The 16,470-nt window shown below is 39.7% G+C and overlaps 2 protein-coding genes across 3 annotated transcripts; both read right to left on the bottom strand.

Moving 5' to 3' along the window:
- Window positions 1-1,695: 1,695 nt before the first annotated feature.
- nkx2-1 (NK2 homeobox 1) lies at window positions 1,696-6,734 on the bottom strand. Of its 2 annotated transcripts, XM_084915302.1 has the most exons (3): window positions 6,385-6,734; window positions 4,692-4,929; window positions 1,696-4,054 (listed from the first exon to the last, which is right to left on the bottom strand). In XM_084915302.1, the coding sequence occupies exons 2-3, from the start codon at window positions 4,906-4,908 to the stop codon at window positions 3,378-3,380; spliced, it is 894 nt and encodes a 297-aa protein (XP_084771428.1). In that variant the 5' UTR covers window positions 4,909-4,929; window positions 6,385-6,734; the 3' UTR covers window positions 1,696-3,377. The 2 variants fall into 2 exon arrangements, with proteins under 2 accessions (XP_084771428.1, XP_084771427.1); XM_084915301.1 differs by lacking the exon at window positions 6,385-6,734 and having other exon boundaries at window positions 4,692-5,430.
- An 8,036-nt stretch (window positions 6,735-14,770) lies between these two features.
- On the bottom strand, window positions 14,771-16,033 carry nkx2-9 (NK2 homeobox 9). The gene is made up of 2 exons (XM_084915450.1): window positions 15,617-16,033; window positions 14,771-15,412 (listed from the first exon to the last, which is right to left on the bottom strand). Exons 1-2 carry the CDS (start codon window positions 15,774-15,776, stop codon window positions 14,838-14,840), a joined length of 735 nt encoding a protein of 244 aa, XP_084771576.1. The 5' UTR covers window positions 15,777-16,033; the 3' UTR covers window positions 14,771-14,837.
- Between the last annotated feature and the right edge of the window lie 437 nt (window positions 16,034-16,470).

The following is a 16,470-nucleotide window of genomic DNA, read 5'->3' as shown; positions in this document are numbered from 1 at the left end:
ATGCTTTTTTTGAGTATATTTTATGTAATAAATGCAGACTTTGTGCTCATTTTTCATTTTCCCGTTGACGTATTCTTTTCAGCACCGTGGACAGCACCCGTGCCATCATTAACATCTAAATCAGAAGAAAAGCAATTAAACGCACTACAAACACTTACTTAGCATATTATTATTATTATTATTATTATTATTATTATTATTATTATTATTATTATTATTATTATTAGTTTATGTGAAATTCAAATAATTATTGGAGCACTTCTTACTGCGAGAATAGGCCACGCCATCGGCACATACTCAGCAGCAATGTATGTCAGGAATCACACACCAGTGAACAAAATCACCAACGACTCACTAGTTTTTGTTTAATGATTGCAGGTCTGTTAATAATAATAGATAATCTCCGTGAGCATTACTCTTATTTGATTTTTTCCCAATATAAAAAAAAACAACTTTTGAAAGCTGTTTTGTAAGTTGTAGTTTTAGAACAAATTAAAAAAAACAATAACAAAAACAAAAAAACAAGCTACAGATAACTTCCCTGCAATATATATATATATATATATATATATATATATATATACACACACACACATACATTTTGTCCTCCTCAACTTTAAATTGAGTATTGACTACGTACTACTGATACACTGGGTCTCTGGTGAATGAAATTCAGCAGCTAGTCACTAACTCAAATATGATTACCTTGAGATTAGAGACTAATTGCTTGGGGTTCATGAAGACAGCCCACAATAAAGGCAGGAAGACTTGAGAAGTTGCACTGTGGGTTTCTACAAAAGAGAGCGATGAGAGCACACACGTTTCCAACAAGTCATTCTCAACAGCTACAAGCTGCACACAAAGACCACACACCGCGCCAAAGACATGTTAATGTAATCCCAAAGTTCTCACTTCTCTCCCGAACAAAACCTGCTCTGCAAAATACCTAATAGAAGATAGTTTCTGATGCTGGTAAGATTTCACTTAAAGTCTCTAAAATTGCTTTTCTAGGGGCTGCCTGGTGCCCTTAAACTGTATCTTTCTCTGGCTTCAAGGGAAAGACCTACTACGTGCTTGGAAAGGAGACGGACGTGAGTTTAGTGCCTAATTCTTTTTTGAACATCACATTTTTTATACGATAATACTGACTGAATATGTTTTTGGATTTTAAATACAAAGTTGTAGAAAATCAGTTCATGTTCTTGTATTTGTATTAACACTAGCCCCCATTAAGCAAAAAGCACTGCTGAGCCCCAGTTCTCTGAGTGTTTTGCAGAATTTGTGGTAAAATGGGACTTATGCAAAAGTCATATAAACAACTTGTGGTCAAGTTGTGGAATAAGGCTTCTAACTGTACTATATGAGCCGCATGTACTTTGGCCACCGATGCATACGGTAAGTATCAGAAAAAAAAGAGAATATTAAAAAATACAAAACAAAAAAACCCAAAACATAATGGTCACCTCGGGCGTCAAATAAAGACTAGGTCTGAATAGCTGAGTGACTTTAAAAAACAGTAGTATGTGAATAGTTGAGTACATTCCGGTCTAGAAATAAAGAAGTTTCCATATAATTAATAAAATTGCAGGAATTAAAAGTGCAGCCGGACCAGAAAAGGCAGATAGGCAAATGGAAGGAAAAAATTACTTTGGTTGGACCATGTGGAGTAAAGATCAATTATCTCAAGACAACGGATAAACATCCAGAGAAGTTTTATTAAAGTGTATGCTTTAAATCCTCACTTATTTCAGGCAGCATCAGAAATGAAAGCCAGTAGAAGCCAAGAAGCTGGAGGATTAAAAAAAAAAAAAAGCTTTAAAGATAAATTATTTTCATTACGTATCCAGACTGAAAGGCTCTGAAATTATAGCTTTATGACACATGACAGCGCTGATTTGAAAACAACTTAACCTGGTCAAGCCATAACCGAAAATCGCCCATCATTAACCCCGTCGCTTAGCTACCACATTGTTTACTGTTTAAGACCTATATCTCTGTTAGGTGGCAGGAGAATAGTCTCTAATGATTATTATACCTTTTATTTACCGAACCCTACAACTAAAGGAAAATAAATTACAGCTTGCGTTCTTTATTTTGAAAATAAAGATATCTCCAAGTGTCAAACATCCCACAGGGTTAAAAAAAATCTACAGTCTAATATTTAACATATATAAATATAAGTGTGGAGGCAGGTTTGTTTTTAATGCCCGACACAAACAGAATTCCCGGACTGATTATTGATGAACTATCTGATAGCCCCGCGCCAACAGTTCACCTCACGACTCTTTTGAGAAGAATACGGCGCTGTTTGGCGAGGGATTTCATCGATAAGCTGCCCTTTGAGCAGCGTTTGTGTTTGATGTTGGGAGTCGAGGGACCTTACCTTTCTGACTCACGCCGAGAGAAAACACACATACAGAAAAAGAAAAGAAAAAAAGCACATAAAGGCTCAGTTTACTCTGCAGGGCATGCTTGTGTGAGTTGCAGCCATGAAACGATAAGCCTGCGAGGTGTGTGATTTAGCAGGAGAAAAAACAGGGGGTGGGGGGTGAAATAGGCCCCAGTATTTACTGTCATGTCAGAACTAATGTGGCATTTAGTTATTTTTTTCCACGTTCTGCCAAATCTGAACGTATTTTGAAAACTTCTAGTTGCTTGCTCTTTCTTGCATTTTATCTGCAAAAAACTAATAATAATAATAATAATAATAATAATAATAATAATAATAATAACCCTGCTGTTTTGTTGTCTTTATCTAAATAATTATTTAATTTCACAACAAAGTTTAACTGTTTGGGTTCCATAATTTATTAATAGGACTGTTTTGCTGTAAGTCAAATATCTATATAAGTTACAAAGAAATAAAACGTACAAATACCAGTGAAACGACAACAAACCGGCAATAGCGTCAAAAACTTTGTACAACAAATAGCTAAAATTCAAACCTTTTACTGAAATATACAAGCTAGATCTACGGCTTACATTAAATTCTATTATGAATCAGAGTCATCACATTTGTGTTTGAGGAGGGAAATTTAAGAGCACCCAGCAGTCCTGCAGTCTATCTGCGTCCCTGTTTCGGGTTTAGTTATCCCAACTATGGGGCCTATTTGACTGCTGATTCTTCCTTTGTGTCAATATAATTTACATAAATAAATCCCAAGACTTTTACATCCGCAGTTTGTGAACAAGTGTTTCTTCCACAAGAGTCACACTTCCTTTCGAAATGGGGAGGAGAAAAAATTCAAGAAGAGCTGCGTCGGTTTCACTCGGTTCTTGTTCAAGTGCGCACTTTTACAGTGAAACTTGCCGAGCATTAACATAAAAATGTCTTTTCTTTTTTAAAATGAGATTTAAATCATAGCCGGCGCCTCTTGTCACCATGTCCTGCCGTATAACAGGGCTGAACACTGCAAGGCCGAGCCGTACTCTGCGCCGGGGGAGTTGAGGTGGGAGAGGCTGGCCACTTGGCTCTGAAGTGAGGGCGGACTGGAGGAGTGCTGCGCCAAGTCTGGAGAGTGACCTGTGCTTCCCACCTGCTGGCTCTGATGCTGGCCGAGGCCGGACGTGTTGTTAGACATAATCATGACATTGCCCCCTTGCTGGTGGTGCGTCTGAGCGGAGGATGTGGGCGTGTGGCCGCTGCCTTGGCACGGCTTCCCATCCTTTACCAGCACCGGCACAGCTACTCTCCGAGGTGACTGCTGCTGCTGTTGTTGGCAGGAGCCGCTCTCCTGCTGCATCTGCTGCTGGGAGGCTTTGTCTTTTGCCTGCCTCTTCATTTTATACCGGTGATTCTGGAACCAGATTTTCACCTGGGTCGGGGTGAGGTGGATCATACTTGCCAGGTGTTCCCTCTCCGGCGCCGACAGGTATTTCTGCTGCTTGAAGCGTCGCTCCAGCTCGTACACCTGCGCCTGGGAGAACAGCACTCGCCTCTTTCTCCTCGGTGTGGTTGACAGAGAGCCCATGCCTTTACCCACGTCTGCCAGGGAACTGAGACTGCCCATGCTGCCCATGTTCATCCCGGACGATGAGCCCATGAAGCGGGAAACTGAGGGGGGGGGGGGGGGGGGGGGGGGGAATAATTGTAATTAAATAAAAAAAAATAATTAAAAACTTATATTCTCGTGTTACATAGAGACATTTATATGGAGAGAAAATTTAGTATGGACAAATATCATTTGCAGATGCAAAATCAACAATGTTACTCAATTATCAGCTTTGTATAAATCTTCACGGGTCTCAAAGAAGCAGACACCTTTATTTACAACACCTAAAACTCAAAAGTGTCAAAGTCAAAGCCTGTTCATAAAGTGACAAACTACATCGACCAAATTTAAGGAGCCGCTCATAAATGACAGCAAAGCTGTTACTGCTGGATGAGTGTGAAAGCCCTGAAGGAAAACTGTTCCATTATTTTTCTGTCGTGAGAATCTTTACAAATGTTGAAATCTGTGGATTAAAAACTTGAATATTTGCGCGATTTCTGCCCCTCCTTAATGGTAACATCTAAAGTACCGAAACTTGAAAAATGCCAATTTTGTGCCGAAAAACGTAAAGATTATAAAAACTGTACTGCAACTCCTAAAACACAGCACCGCGAAACATCCGCAAAAATCTGGATTTCAGCTCAACGCGGACTGTGATAACTCCAAGCTGGAGTCAAAGAACAGGTGCAGGATACTCACTGGTGGAAAAACGCGGATCTGGGTTGGCTCCGTACCAGCCGGTTGCCGTGGCGCTGCCCCTCATGCCGTCTTGGTAAGACGGCAGGTCGCCCATGTTGCCCAGGTTGCCGTTACAGTAGCCCCCCATGGCCGTGTGTGACAGCTGAGAAACACCTGCCGCAGTCATGTGGTAAGCCGCAGACACAGTCCCATTATGGCCCATGTGGTGCTGCTGCATCGCCGCCTGTGAGACTTGCGGCTGCCGGTAAGAAGTGAGAGGTGCCCCCAAGTTGTTATTCTCCATACTTACTTTCTTATAGCTCTCCTCAAGGGGACTCAAGATATCGGAAACAGAAAAAGGAGTCGTATGCTTAGGGCTCATCGACATTGTTCTGGGGCTGGAGAGGGAGAAATTAGAAGGCAAGGCAATCTCTCCTTCTGCCTTTTTTTTTTTTTTTTTTTTTGGCCAAAGCCCCTCTGCTTCCTGTTGTCTCAACGTCGATCCTGGTAGATGAACACGTAAGAGAGCGCCTCAAGTCCGCCTTAATTGGATTGAGTGGGAGCTCGGTGCTGGCTTTGGTTTGTTTTAGCTGGGTGCCAGGTTTAAGGCTACCATCAGAGGCGGGGCATCGCCAACAATACAAAACAGCTCTAGCCTCCTTTCGTCGAGCGTAATTTCATTTACAAGACATGTGCTCCCCTCCCACTAACAATAACATAAGCACCGTACATGATCATAAATGTTCATCCCCGAGACTGCAAGCGGTGTCCGAGCACGCTGCAGCTGCTGCATGTGTGGAGTTTGGGACTTGTTGATGTTGCTGATGAACACGTGGCTGCACCTTGAGATTGCAGTGACCACAATACACTTTATTAACTGTAGTGATGTTTACGAGGGCCTCTTGATGAAAGGAGGCCTATATGGACTTGAGAGTTGGAGAACCACTCCTCAGTTGAACTACTGACTTTTAATGGCCATGAGAGGCCTCCAGTGATTGCAGGATTGTTTGTGTTATGCCTTATCGTACTCAGACATGCAAAAGTGCACTTGCGCGGAGGGAAAATGACTGATACTGATAAGTAAATAAATACACATCCGCGTGTTAAGTGGCTGCGTAAATGATTAACCCCCCTCGTTTTTTTCTTTTTTTCCTTTTGATATCATTGGACGCAAGGAGCGCATTACCTAAATTCAGATGCACACACTCGTCTAAGAGACCCAGTGAAAAAAAATTGAGTCTGGAGTAGGAGAGGCTCTCATGCGAAGTTAACGGCGTTCAAATAGCTACTCTCCTGCAGCACAACGCCAGGTAGCCCTCAGTAGCATCTTGCCTTAATACTCAAGGAGGCATTACCGTTTAACCCAATCATATCTCATTTGTAAAATTTTGTATGCTTGTATGAGAAAATATTTTTTAAAAGCCTTTTGGTGCCTCTGAGTTCACTTTTAGGTGGAATTCTCCTCTTCACAAACAATATATATATATATATATATATATATATATATATATATATATATATATATATATATATATATATATATATATATATATATATATGACTATTATCATTACCATTATTATTATTATTATTTAGGATTATTTTAGCTATAAATCAATATCTTACGTATAGGTTACAAATCCCACGAATTTATAAAATTACACCGAACATAACAAATAGGCGAATTAAAATCGATGCAGTAACTTCTACTTACACAGTCTGTGGATGCCTTGAGCCTGTGCACACATTAAACAGATAAAACAGCTGATAATGTAGAGGTCTTGTGGGGCGGTCTAACGTCAGGTGCCAGATGCCGCAGAAGTCTGCGCCTGCAGACTCAAACCATCTCACCTACAGGAATTAAGGAAACACAGCGTCTTCTGGTGGCAACCCCGCTTGGCCGTTGCGCTGTGATCTCCTTCACTCCGCTGTGATTCTAAATGGTTTTTTTTTAAATTACATGATATAATATTTGCTTGTTTGTCATAGTAAGAATGGCGCAGTAAAGGCAAAGACCTGCCAAACGGGAGCTAGGGTCAGCGCCGTGAGTGTGTAGCCTGCAGTGGAATACAGATCACTGCCAGTTTGTCACGGGAATCACCAGTTCTGCTTCTTTTCCTGGCTTGTGAATATTTCACGGCTGCCTGCATGTCCTTGCAGGATAATCTGCGCTCTATTTACAGCCCACTAGTCCAATTTAAGGAGCCCCCACAATATACATATCAAAACAATTCAATCCATTCTATTCCAAAACAATCCAATCCAATCTTTAATGAAGCAATATTGTCATATAGTCCAAGACTAAATGTTACAGCTGCAATAAATTGTTCGGATGATAGCCGCGGTGCGGGTGCATAATCGCAGGCAATTAAAATTACAGCATCTTTCTGCATCCAAGGTAAATCTTGCTTATGCATTCCTTAATTACGGAATTTCGCAAGACATTCTTAATCATCTAAATCAGTACTTTTTTCTTGTTCTGGCACACAGTTATTACGGCCAATTAGTGGCAATTAGTTCAAATGTTCCGACTAATTCCTCACAATAATGAGGACACTTTGAAGTGGCGGGTATGAGGCTACCGAGCCTTTGTTACTGAGGCTTCATGTTGTTAGTTATGAACTGATTGGTGCATGATATAATCAACAGAGCAACTACAGACCTTGAAAAATAAAATGCGGACGATAAAAAGTAAAAAGGAAGTTGCTTGCTGTTGTTAATATAAATTAAACCCTTAATTTCTTTTACATTAAAAGATATCCAGAGCAGCAGGAAAATAACAAATGCACCACGTTTAAATGTTATATAAAAATACTGAACTTTACAAATTAATTTCCAAAAACATCCACACTCGCTTTTTCATCAATTTATCAAGTATACATAAAATAAATCTATCTCTCTTGAAATAATACGACAAATAATAAATACCATGTTATTAAATTAGTGCAATTTGTATTGAAAACCAGCATAGCGTTCAGGCCACTTTACAAAGTTATCTTTGTTAAATGTCAACAGTGTTCTTGTGCCAAAACACTAACCCTGCCTGATAAACCTGCTGACTCTGACTTTATCAAAGTGGTCAGATTAGAGGTGCAGCAACTACCTGCTATTGCTCCTGCAGCCTTTGGCTTGCCTGAATACTCTTTTCTTTCGAAACTTAATCCAACTTTTGTTTTCTTGACTAAGCTACATCTCATTCACCTTGTACCCGTAAACAGCCTAAAATAGAAGGATAGAAAAAAAAACAGAGAGAAAAAGTGGGCTGCATGTGTGTGCTTCATCATTTCACGTGAAAGTCCTGACGACCTCGTGAGTCATTTCCTTGTTTCAGCATCAACTGTGAACTACAGGAGGTCACTAATTAGTAATAACCCTTTATTTCCCCACCTCATAATTTATCCAATCAGCTCACGTCATTCTGAATTTCTGCGATTTATTTTGTAGACGTTGAAAAATCCACTTGGTTCAAATGAGAGGTGTTGTTGGACCCTGTCATACAGCCTATGAGGAAATGCTGAAACATGACGTCACGAGACGAAGCCAATATGATGCCACTAGGGGCAGCCATACTGCTGCGCCCAATCAGCAGCTTCAAAGTAACGTAGTAGTTGAGTTCCAAAAAGTGAAACCAGTGTTTTTCCAGTGAAGCACGACCCCTAGCGGTCCAGAGGCTCTCTCCATCCAAGCAATGAAAATCACCCTTTAGTGGATTTCTTTCATGACGGGAGTGAGAGGGTTTCCGAAATGATATCGTGTGTTCTTGCGCCATCTGGAGGTTGGTGCTTTATGAGCAGCATATCCCAAATAAATGATTGCGGTCACGTGGAATTTACTGATAAATACCCACAGATTGCTTCATTTTGAGGACATGATAATTCTCACCACATGAATGTTATGAAAAATAATGCCATTACACAAATTCACAAGTGGGGCAAGCTAGGAAAGCTCTTTAGTGTTTTAACTAAAACTAGACTTTTGGGCTTATCAGTTGAAAGTCACTAACAGTTATTTGATCAGACAGTCTTATATCTGTATGGGTGTAGAGGTGTAGGGCAATGAAGACATTTCATATACTGAAGCTTTTCAGGTTATCATTATTTATCTGAATGTAGTTCTTTTATTGGATCTTATGTTGCTTTTTTATGTATTCCTTTATTGTTTAACTTCTACGTTTTTACATTTCTAGACCTTCTGGCCTGTGTTTGTCTTTTAAGTTTTGTGTTATTGTACAGAACTTTGGTCAGCCCTGTTGTTGTTTTTAAAGGTGCTTTATGAATAAAGTGGTATGGTATGGTATGGTATGGTATGGTATGGTATGGTATGGTATGGTATGGGATTTTAAGTGGCACCGACAGAAATATCTGCCTGTATATTTTAGATTGAGACCAAATGAATACAAGACAACGGGAGCTGTTTAACCCTAAAGACATTATTATGGAGTGTAAACTTGCAAAACTTAAGGAAGCTCTATCTGCATTTGGACATGAGTAATTTATTGATAGATGTATTTATTTTAGTTTCTTTTTGTTTGTCTTGCTCTATGGTGACATGTATTGAATGACCCTATGCCATATTTGTGTGTATTTTCTCTTTTACCCAAGGAGGGGGTAATATAACACTAAAGCTTTTCACATTTAAACTAAATATTTTCACTCTTTGGCCCTTCCACAAAAAAAAAACACACACACACACATATATATATATTAAATATGCCACACTAACCTATATCAGGCAGTCTATTTTTTAAATGTGCAGTATGGAGTATAAAACTGTAAAATGTCTAATGTGATACACAGACTCTGACTGAAGTACAAAAACATCATGGTGAACATCAAGAGAAACATGAAAGTATAAGGAAACTGAGCAGTTTGAACAGGTCAAAAATAATACAATTAGTTTTTCTATATATGTTAGAAAAGAACTCAAACTGCGGTAGTTTCAGTTTAGTATTAAATCACCTATGAAAAAGTGCTGGAAAGACCAATCATTATACAATACCCAAATTCTCACAGTGGGTATAGCAAACTGCAATAAGGGATCTCATGTCTCCCAGCAGAATCTAAATGCAACAAAGTGAGGTTGGTCATGACCCTCAAAACCTGAAAGACCAATATTTTCAGAGTAGAAGTGTTGTTGCCACATCTGTTTGTTGAGTTACTTCCTCCAACAAGCAATCAAATCCTTGCCATTAGATACAATCTGGACTAAACGCAAAGGCGAAAATGGTGGCATATGGAACTGAAGAAGGTGCACTGGGAATACCATGAAGAGCAACTGAACCCTCTTATGTGCTGAGCTTATCAACAAAGGATCAAAGAAGGGTCGTTTCCACCTGATGACCCAGTATTTGATGATGAATATTTGATGCACCTACTAATCCATTCTTATTTCCAACATTACGAGTATCATCATCAGATCATATTAGCTGTAAAACTACATTCACATTTCTTTAAGTACTTAAATGTAGCACTACTTCACTTGAGTCATGTTATTGGACTTCACCCTTCTACTTCAGAGAAAAAAATACTGTACTTATAATCTGTGAGTTAGTTACACTGAACATTAAAATGACTAAAGGTGTAATAATAAAGTAATAATGAATCTTCTGTATTAATTTTGATACTGGGAGGATTAAGAGGATATTCCCTTACTTCTACTTTATATTGGACTTGAGTATCTTTTGAATACAGTATTCTTACAGATAAGTATCTCAAAAACTTCTCAGCCTCAAATACCATTAAATTCTGAGATACTGATGTGTTATCCAGTTTATTACAATTAAATGATCGCTGATCTGATTTATTGATTTAAATCAGGATATATCTTAGTTATTATTGAATTTCTATAATCCATGCCATCTCGCATGTTTCAGGACTAAACATGACTGTATTTTTGTCATAGCTGATAACGTGATTATCAAATGTTTCATTTACCGTTTAACCAAAAGTCTTTCATTAAAAAGTAAGAGGAACATTATCAATATGCTAATATCAATAATCTTCAGGGACTTTTTCAGCTTTGACTGCAATTATTTATGTTTGTCATTGGTTGTAGCAATAACAGCTAGAGCCTATCCCTGCTGTCACTGGGCAAAGGGTAAGGTACACCCAGGATATAGGCTACATCAGTCTAGCCTGCATTTTTAGGACTGAGGGGGGAGGCTGGAGTACCCAGAGAGATCCCATGCAGGCACAAGATAAAAATGTAGACTCCACACAGAAAAACCCCAGTCAGCTAAGTGCAAACCAGGAGGTGATAGCCACTGTAGAAATAAGCTAATGCTCTCTTTTTCATTTACTTATTTTACTCCTGCTTAAAATATAACTTTACATTAGTCTTTCAGATGTAAAAGGATTTAAACATAGTGGACATGCTGATGTAATGCTTTTCTCACTTTATGTAGTGTTGAGTGAGAAAAGCCTTACATGTATATCTGCTCAAATTATTTTTTTGCTCAAAGGGGTGAACAAAGCACATTAGAAGATGGTGCCCCACTCGGAGGTAAAGGCATGCTCAAGAGCTAGGGGCAAAACACTGAGACCCCTGGGAGGGCTGACTGCTAAACCTTGATGTTACTCCATTCTAAAAAACAAAACAGCTAAGCTACAGCAAAGCAAACTCAGAAGTCAATATATTCCTGCATGAAGAACACAACAAACCAGAAGAGGAGCAACAGTGAAACTAACTTATGAGTTTTGTGTGGAGGCAGGGCTGGACTGGGACAAAAAATCAGCCTGGGCATTTTGAGCCCACCGGGTATTATAGGAAAAGCCATAAAGCCTTTGAATGAAAACAGTGATGTACACTGTCTTGTTGGTATATATGTATCAATCTAATAAACTTAAACTTACGGCATCCTCCCTATTCTGGTATTTTAAACAGTATGTAGCATAAATATTAAACAACCTAACTAATAGGGTTGCCAAATCCCAGCAAAAATAAGGGAACCACCCCCACCCTCTGCCTCACGATGCTTAATCAACGTAATAGACTTTAATTTAATGCATGTGTAAAACAAATGCACAGAAACCTTTTTTTAATTTTTTTATTTTTTTTTTACAATAATTAAATAGAAATAGGAAAAAGTACTATGGCTTAGGGTCTATATTAGATTTAATAGTTACTATATACAATAATGGATTTTTATACATTTAAGATGAACATTTTGGTTGTAAGATTCAGATAATCATTTATTAAAAGCTAGACATTTTAAATGAGAATAAGAAAGAAAGGTATTTCATTGTGCTCCCCCTTTCCCTGTTAATGCCCTACCTGGCCCCCTGGCAAAACTTTGCTAGACCCGCCCCTGCACAGTTACCAGCTGTCAGCTACTTAGAAAAGGATTCTGGTGTTATTTGTCTCTCAGAAACAGTTCATAACTTCCCGTCAACTCATTCATGTCACCTAAAAGGTAAACCTGTTTCTACATCACCTGTTCAGCTCTGATGATTCAGTAAGGACATCCCCTGGTTTCATCTTCATGTTTCCCTCTCACCACATATCCAAACCGACATCATGACCAGCAGCTTTTACAGCTGTGGCTCCAGCAAACATCAGCTGATACTAGAAAGAAATACTAAATAAATTCTAATCGCATTAATTTTCATCTCAATACGGAACCTTAACCCTCTCAAGGCAGGCGTTGCTGATTTGCAACAGTTAAAAACTGACAACCTGATTACCCCACATACATATTTTATGAGGTTTTTTTTACTCAGAAGTACCACTGCAGGACTTGGTTGTGCATTAGCAACAAAAAGTTTAATTTGAGCCTGAGAGGGTTAAAGTTCGACCTCATCGGCTGTAATTTGTCCAGGCCAGAGTCGATCATGACCAGTTGGCCAGTCCACCACCTTTCATTGTTTATACCATTACAAAAAAAAACCCAAAAACCAAAACAAAAAACATCGGCCCATAAAAATGAAAAATCATCATAGGCCCACTGGGCAATTGCCCAGTATGCCCGATGGCCAGTCCAGCTATGTGTGGAGGGCTGTGGAGGTGTGATGCTTGCAGATTCAGACAAGAGAAAAAAGAAAGGCGAACAGCTTTCCAGTTTTTGACTTTGATTTGTAGGTTTGTAGTATAGAAAGAAAACAAAATAACATCTGACAAAATAACTGTAAAGGCCGGTTTGGGGTTAAAATGTTTGGTCTTAATGTTTTCTCTATAAATAAATATAAGATTTTAAATTTTTAAAAAACAGTTTGAAAAGGTGGCAATATTTGGTGAGCATCTTTACAACAATTTAAAACTCCTCCATGTGGCCTTAGCATGGACCTTATAGCTCCTTATAACTTTCCTGGAGGGGCCCCAGTGCAGGCCAGTGAGTAAAACTATAGGATGGGCATGTATTAGCCTGCCCATCCTTTTCAGGCAATTCTTCTGACCAACTTAAAAAACCAATGGCAACCTCTAAAAAGCCTGTCTTTGTCACCCTTAAACCCCAAGATGCTTTAAAACACCATTGTGCAGTTAAACCTCATAAATTTGTCGCAGGGACTGATTAAACATCACGGGAATTGAAACACTAAAGATTTTGTCTCGGTCCCTTTTGGATGAGGGACAATGGTCCATTCACAGAGAGACACCCAAACAAAAAGAGCATTTAAGGAGAGATGCAGCGAGCTGAGGGGTTCGGCCAGTCCCCTCCATATGTGATACAAGGTGGCCCCAGTGATGCGGACAAAGGGCCAGGTGACAGTGACGATGGGCTGCAGGGTCACAGGACGAGCAAACAACATTATAGGGGGCGTGAAAGCAGAAGACCCCCCTCATCACTGATGAAAAACTGACATGATTTTAAACACTGAGGCATATTTTTCAAGATAAGCATGAGTGGACCTGCTTTCTTGAGGTGGCACAGCAATGTTAAAAAATAGTCACGTATGTATTATATTTAGGAAGATCTATAATATTACAAGTACCATTGTAGTGAATGTTTTTGTATTACTCTTGAGGATTGGTTTAAACTGTTGCCTGAATGCAGACACACAAATACCCAAATGTGTTGTGTTTATACTAGAAAACAACAGTAAGAACTCATTTTGCCTTTTTAAATCATTCCTAAATTAGAACAGTTCAATTGTGGAATAAATAATATTAAATTTCTGTATGAGAAGTGAAAAAGGGTTGATGACTTGCCTTCAGTTACTGCTATGCCCGTCAAAAATCACATCATCATCATAATCACACACACACACACACACACACACACACACACACACACACACACACACACACAACAAGATTTCCAGATAAAGTTAATAGCTATATTAAGACCACTTTCCTCAGAATAACAAAAGTTAATTGTATAAGGGAAAAGCAGCTCTTAGTCCCAGACAACAACAGCGTGCTGTAGAGGGACAGGCCTTAATGTTTACTGGCTATTCTTATGCCAAACCTAGTCTGTTCAGATGTGATGTTTGCTCAGCTTTTGGGTGCAAAATTCGTTTTTAACATTATAAAAGCTCCCTGGGGCCTCTGTCAAGACCTGCTACATTTTTTAGATAAAAAAAAATTAAATCTTTTTTTCTTTTAAGGTTGTTTTTATTTTAGAACTTCACATAAATTTTTACACAAAACCCTTTGTAGGAAAACGAAAACCTTTTATCTTTAGCTTAGTCTTTAGAAATGCATGCACAGGGTACACGCTTTTGGGGCCAACACATAAAAAAAGAGAAAAAGAAAGAAAGAAAGAAAGAACATTACATTGTCAAAATATCATACAAAATATGAAGAATTTTATTAATAATTTTGTTCACAGAAAGACAGTTAAATCTTTAAAAAAGTATCCTTAAAACCAACAAATGGCATATTCTTCCTTCATACTTATATAGCGGCTTTGCCCCTATTCTCCTATCCTCTTCTACCGCCTAATGCAGCTACTGGAACTCAATTATCAAGTCATTTATGTAAATATTACATTTAAAAAGGCTTAAAAAATCACACGAATACACCTCGGTAATTAAAAATCTAAAGGCTACAGTAATACGCCATGTAAGAGAAAACAACATTTAAAATTTCCGCATACGTGCGTAAAAAATGTGCAAAATATAATTCGTTCTATAGAAAAAATCTAAACGTTTAAGTGGCTCGAACATTTACAAAACATTCAGAAAACATTTGATGCCGTTCTAAATGAGTTTGTGCGTCGAAACGAGACCTTTACTTGAAAGAATTAAGATGAACCGAATCACTCCAAAAGTCTCTCCAGGCGAAGCTGGAGGCCGCCGCCACGGCCGGAAAGTGTTGGTGGTACCTTGGAGGAAGAGCAACGGGGGATGGATGCTGAAGAGATGTGTAAGCTAAAGGGAAGGGCACTGGCTGAGATGACGGAGGTAAACACCCAAATTTCTCAGAGTCAAGTAAGCATGTGTGAAAGGGTTTCCCGTCTCGGACCAGGATCGGAACAACGACTCTGCGCAACACCGGCGGCTGCGGGATTTCTACGTCCTGCAGTGCTCCTTCTGCTCGACCTCGCTTCATCTTGTAGCGGTGGTTCTGAAACCAGATCTTCACCTGGGTTGGAGTCAGGCTCAGCAGCCGTGCCAGCTGTTCTCTCTCCGGACCCGACAGGTAGCGCTGCTGGCGGAAGCGCCTTTCCAGCTCAAGGGTCTGGGCCTTGGAGAATAAAACGCGGCGTTTCTTGCTCTTCTTGCTCTGCTCAGGCTCTGAATCGAGGGACGGGTCATCGGGCTTAGTTGAGTCAGGAGAGGCCTCGAAATTGCAATCGTCAGAAGCTGTAGAAAAAAACAGCAAGTTAGAATAAGCATTGTTTAAACTGATGTGCCTATCTATCTATCTATCTATCTATCTATTTATTATTTTGAGAAAGCAAATTGTTAAAACATTTCAGGGTAGTCTTAGTTTTTTCCCCCCTTTGTTTGTAAATGCTGGTTGTTTTCATTATCACCCATCTGTCATGGCTTTAAACGCCCACTTACACATGCAAAGGCTCCGCTCGCAGTCGATCCATGAGCTGTAGGGTGAGCTGGAAGAGCAAGAGGAGTAAATCGGGGAAGACCGCTTTGCTGCATCCGCATCCTGCTCAGGCAAATCCAGGATGCTCCTTACGGAAAAACTGAACTTGGTCGGTGCAGCCATCCTTTCCTTGCATGCACTCTGGGTTTGTTCTGGCCGATAAGAAGCAGGCACTCAAACCAAATCTATCAAAAAAGTCCACTTCACGCACTGTCCAAACACCAGTGTGCGCGCTGGCCTCCGTATTTACACAAACAGCACTTCATAAGCTGCAAACACAAGGGCGCTCGCTTATAAATAGCCTCCTCCTCTGCTGAGTACCTGAATAGCTCGAGTGCTGACACCCAATGATGGTTAGGTGTGAACTGAGAAAAAAAATCCTCAGAGCTTCAAGAATGAGCGAAGGAAACACTCGTCATCATTACCGATTCGTCCCGTATCGTCAAACTGGGAAACAGATAATGGTAATTGTTGGAGCTGAATCACATCTTGGGTGGCAACTGACAACAGAGCCCGTCCCATCCCCCCCCCCCCCCCCCCAATGCCCCCCCCCCCCCCTCTCTCCTACACCTCGTCCCCCTCCTCCCCCTTTTTTGCCCAAACAACGTGTCCAATATTTGCATACAAAGTGAGCAATTAGCGTGATGCCTGCCAGTTGGTTTAACTAATACGCCTCTAATGGGCGTATTAATTACAGGCGTGAGAAGTCTTGACGTTTATGGACGGCGGAGGATTTCCAAACTTTGTTTCCGAAACGTCCTTTTTGGACTAGATGATTTATTATCATGTTTAATTTTTGGGCAAACAGAAATGTTAA

This window comes from Perissodus microlepis, chromosome 19, assembly GCF_051167445.1.
Source record: "Perissodus microlepis isolate ML-2025 ecotype Zambia chromosome 19, ASM5116744v1, whole genome shotgun sequence".
Classification (NCBI taxonomy): domain Eukaryota; kingdom Metazoa; phylum Chordata; class Actinopteri; order Cichliformes; family Cichlidae; genus Perissodus; species Perissodus microlepis.
The sequence above is the reverse complement of the archived record's forward strand: the minus strand, read 5'-3'. Positions and strand labels throughout refer to the sequence as shown.

What these genes read in the sequence shown, in the direction of transcription:
- nkx2-1 (XM_084915301.1), bottom strand. Translation starts at nt 5,058, where the DNA reads ATGTCGATGAGCCCTAAGCATACGACTCCTTTTTCTGTTTCCGATATC. An exon ending in AGATCCGCGTTTTTCCACCA is followed by an intron (nt 4,055 to 4,691) that starts GTGAGTATCCTG and finishes CCCCCCCCTCAG; the next exon opens with TTTCCCGCTTCATGGGCTCA.
- nkx2-9 (XM_084915450.1), bottom strand. Translation starts at nt 15,776, where the DNA reads ATGGCTGCACCGACCAAGTTCAGTTTTTCCGTAAGGAGCATCCTGGAT. An exon ending in CGAGCGGAGCCTTTGCATGT is followed by an intron (nt 15,413 to 15,616) that starts GTAAGTGGGCGT and finishes TTTTTTCTACAG; the next exon opens with CTTCTGACGATTGCAATTTC.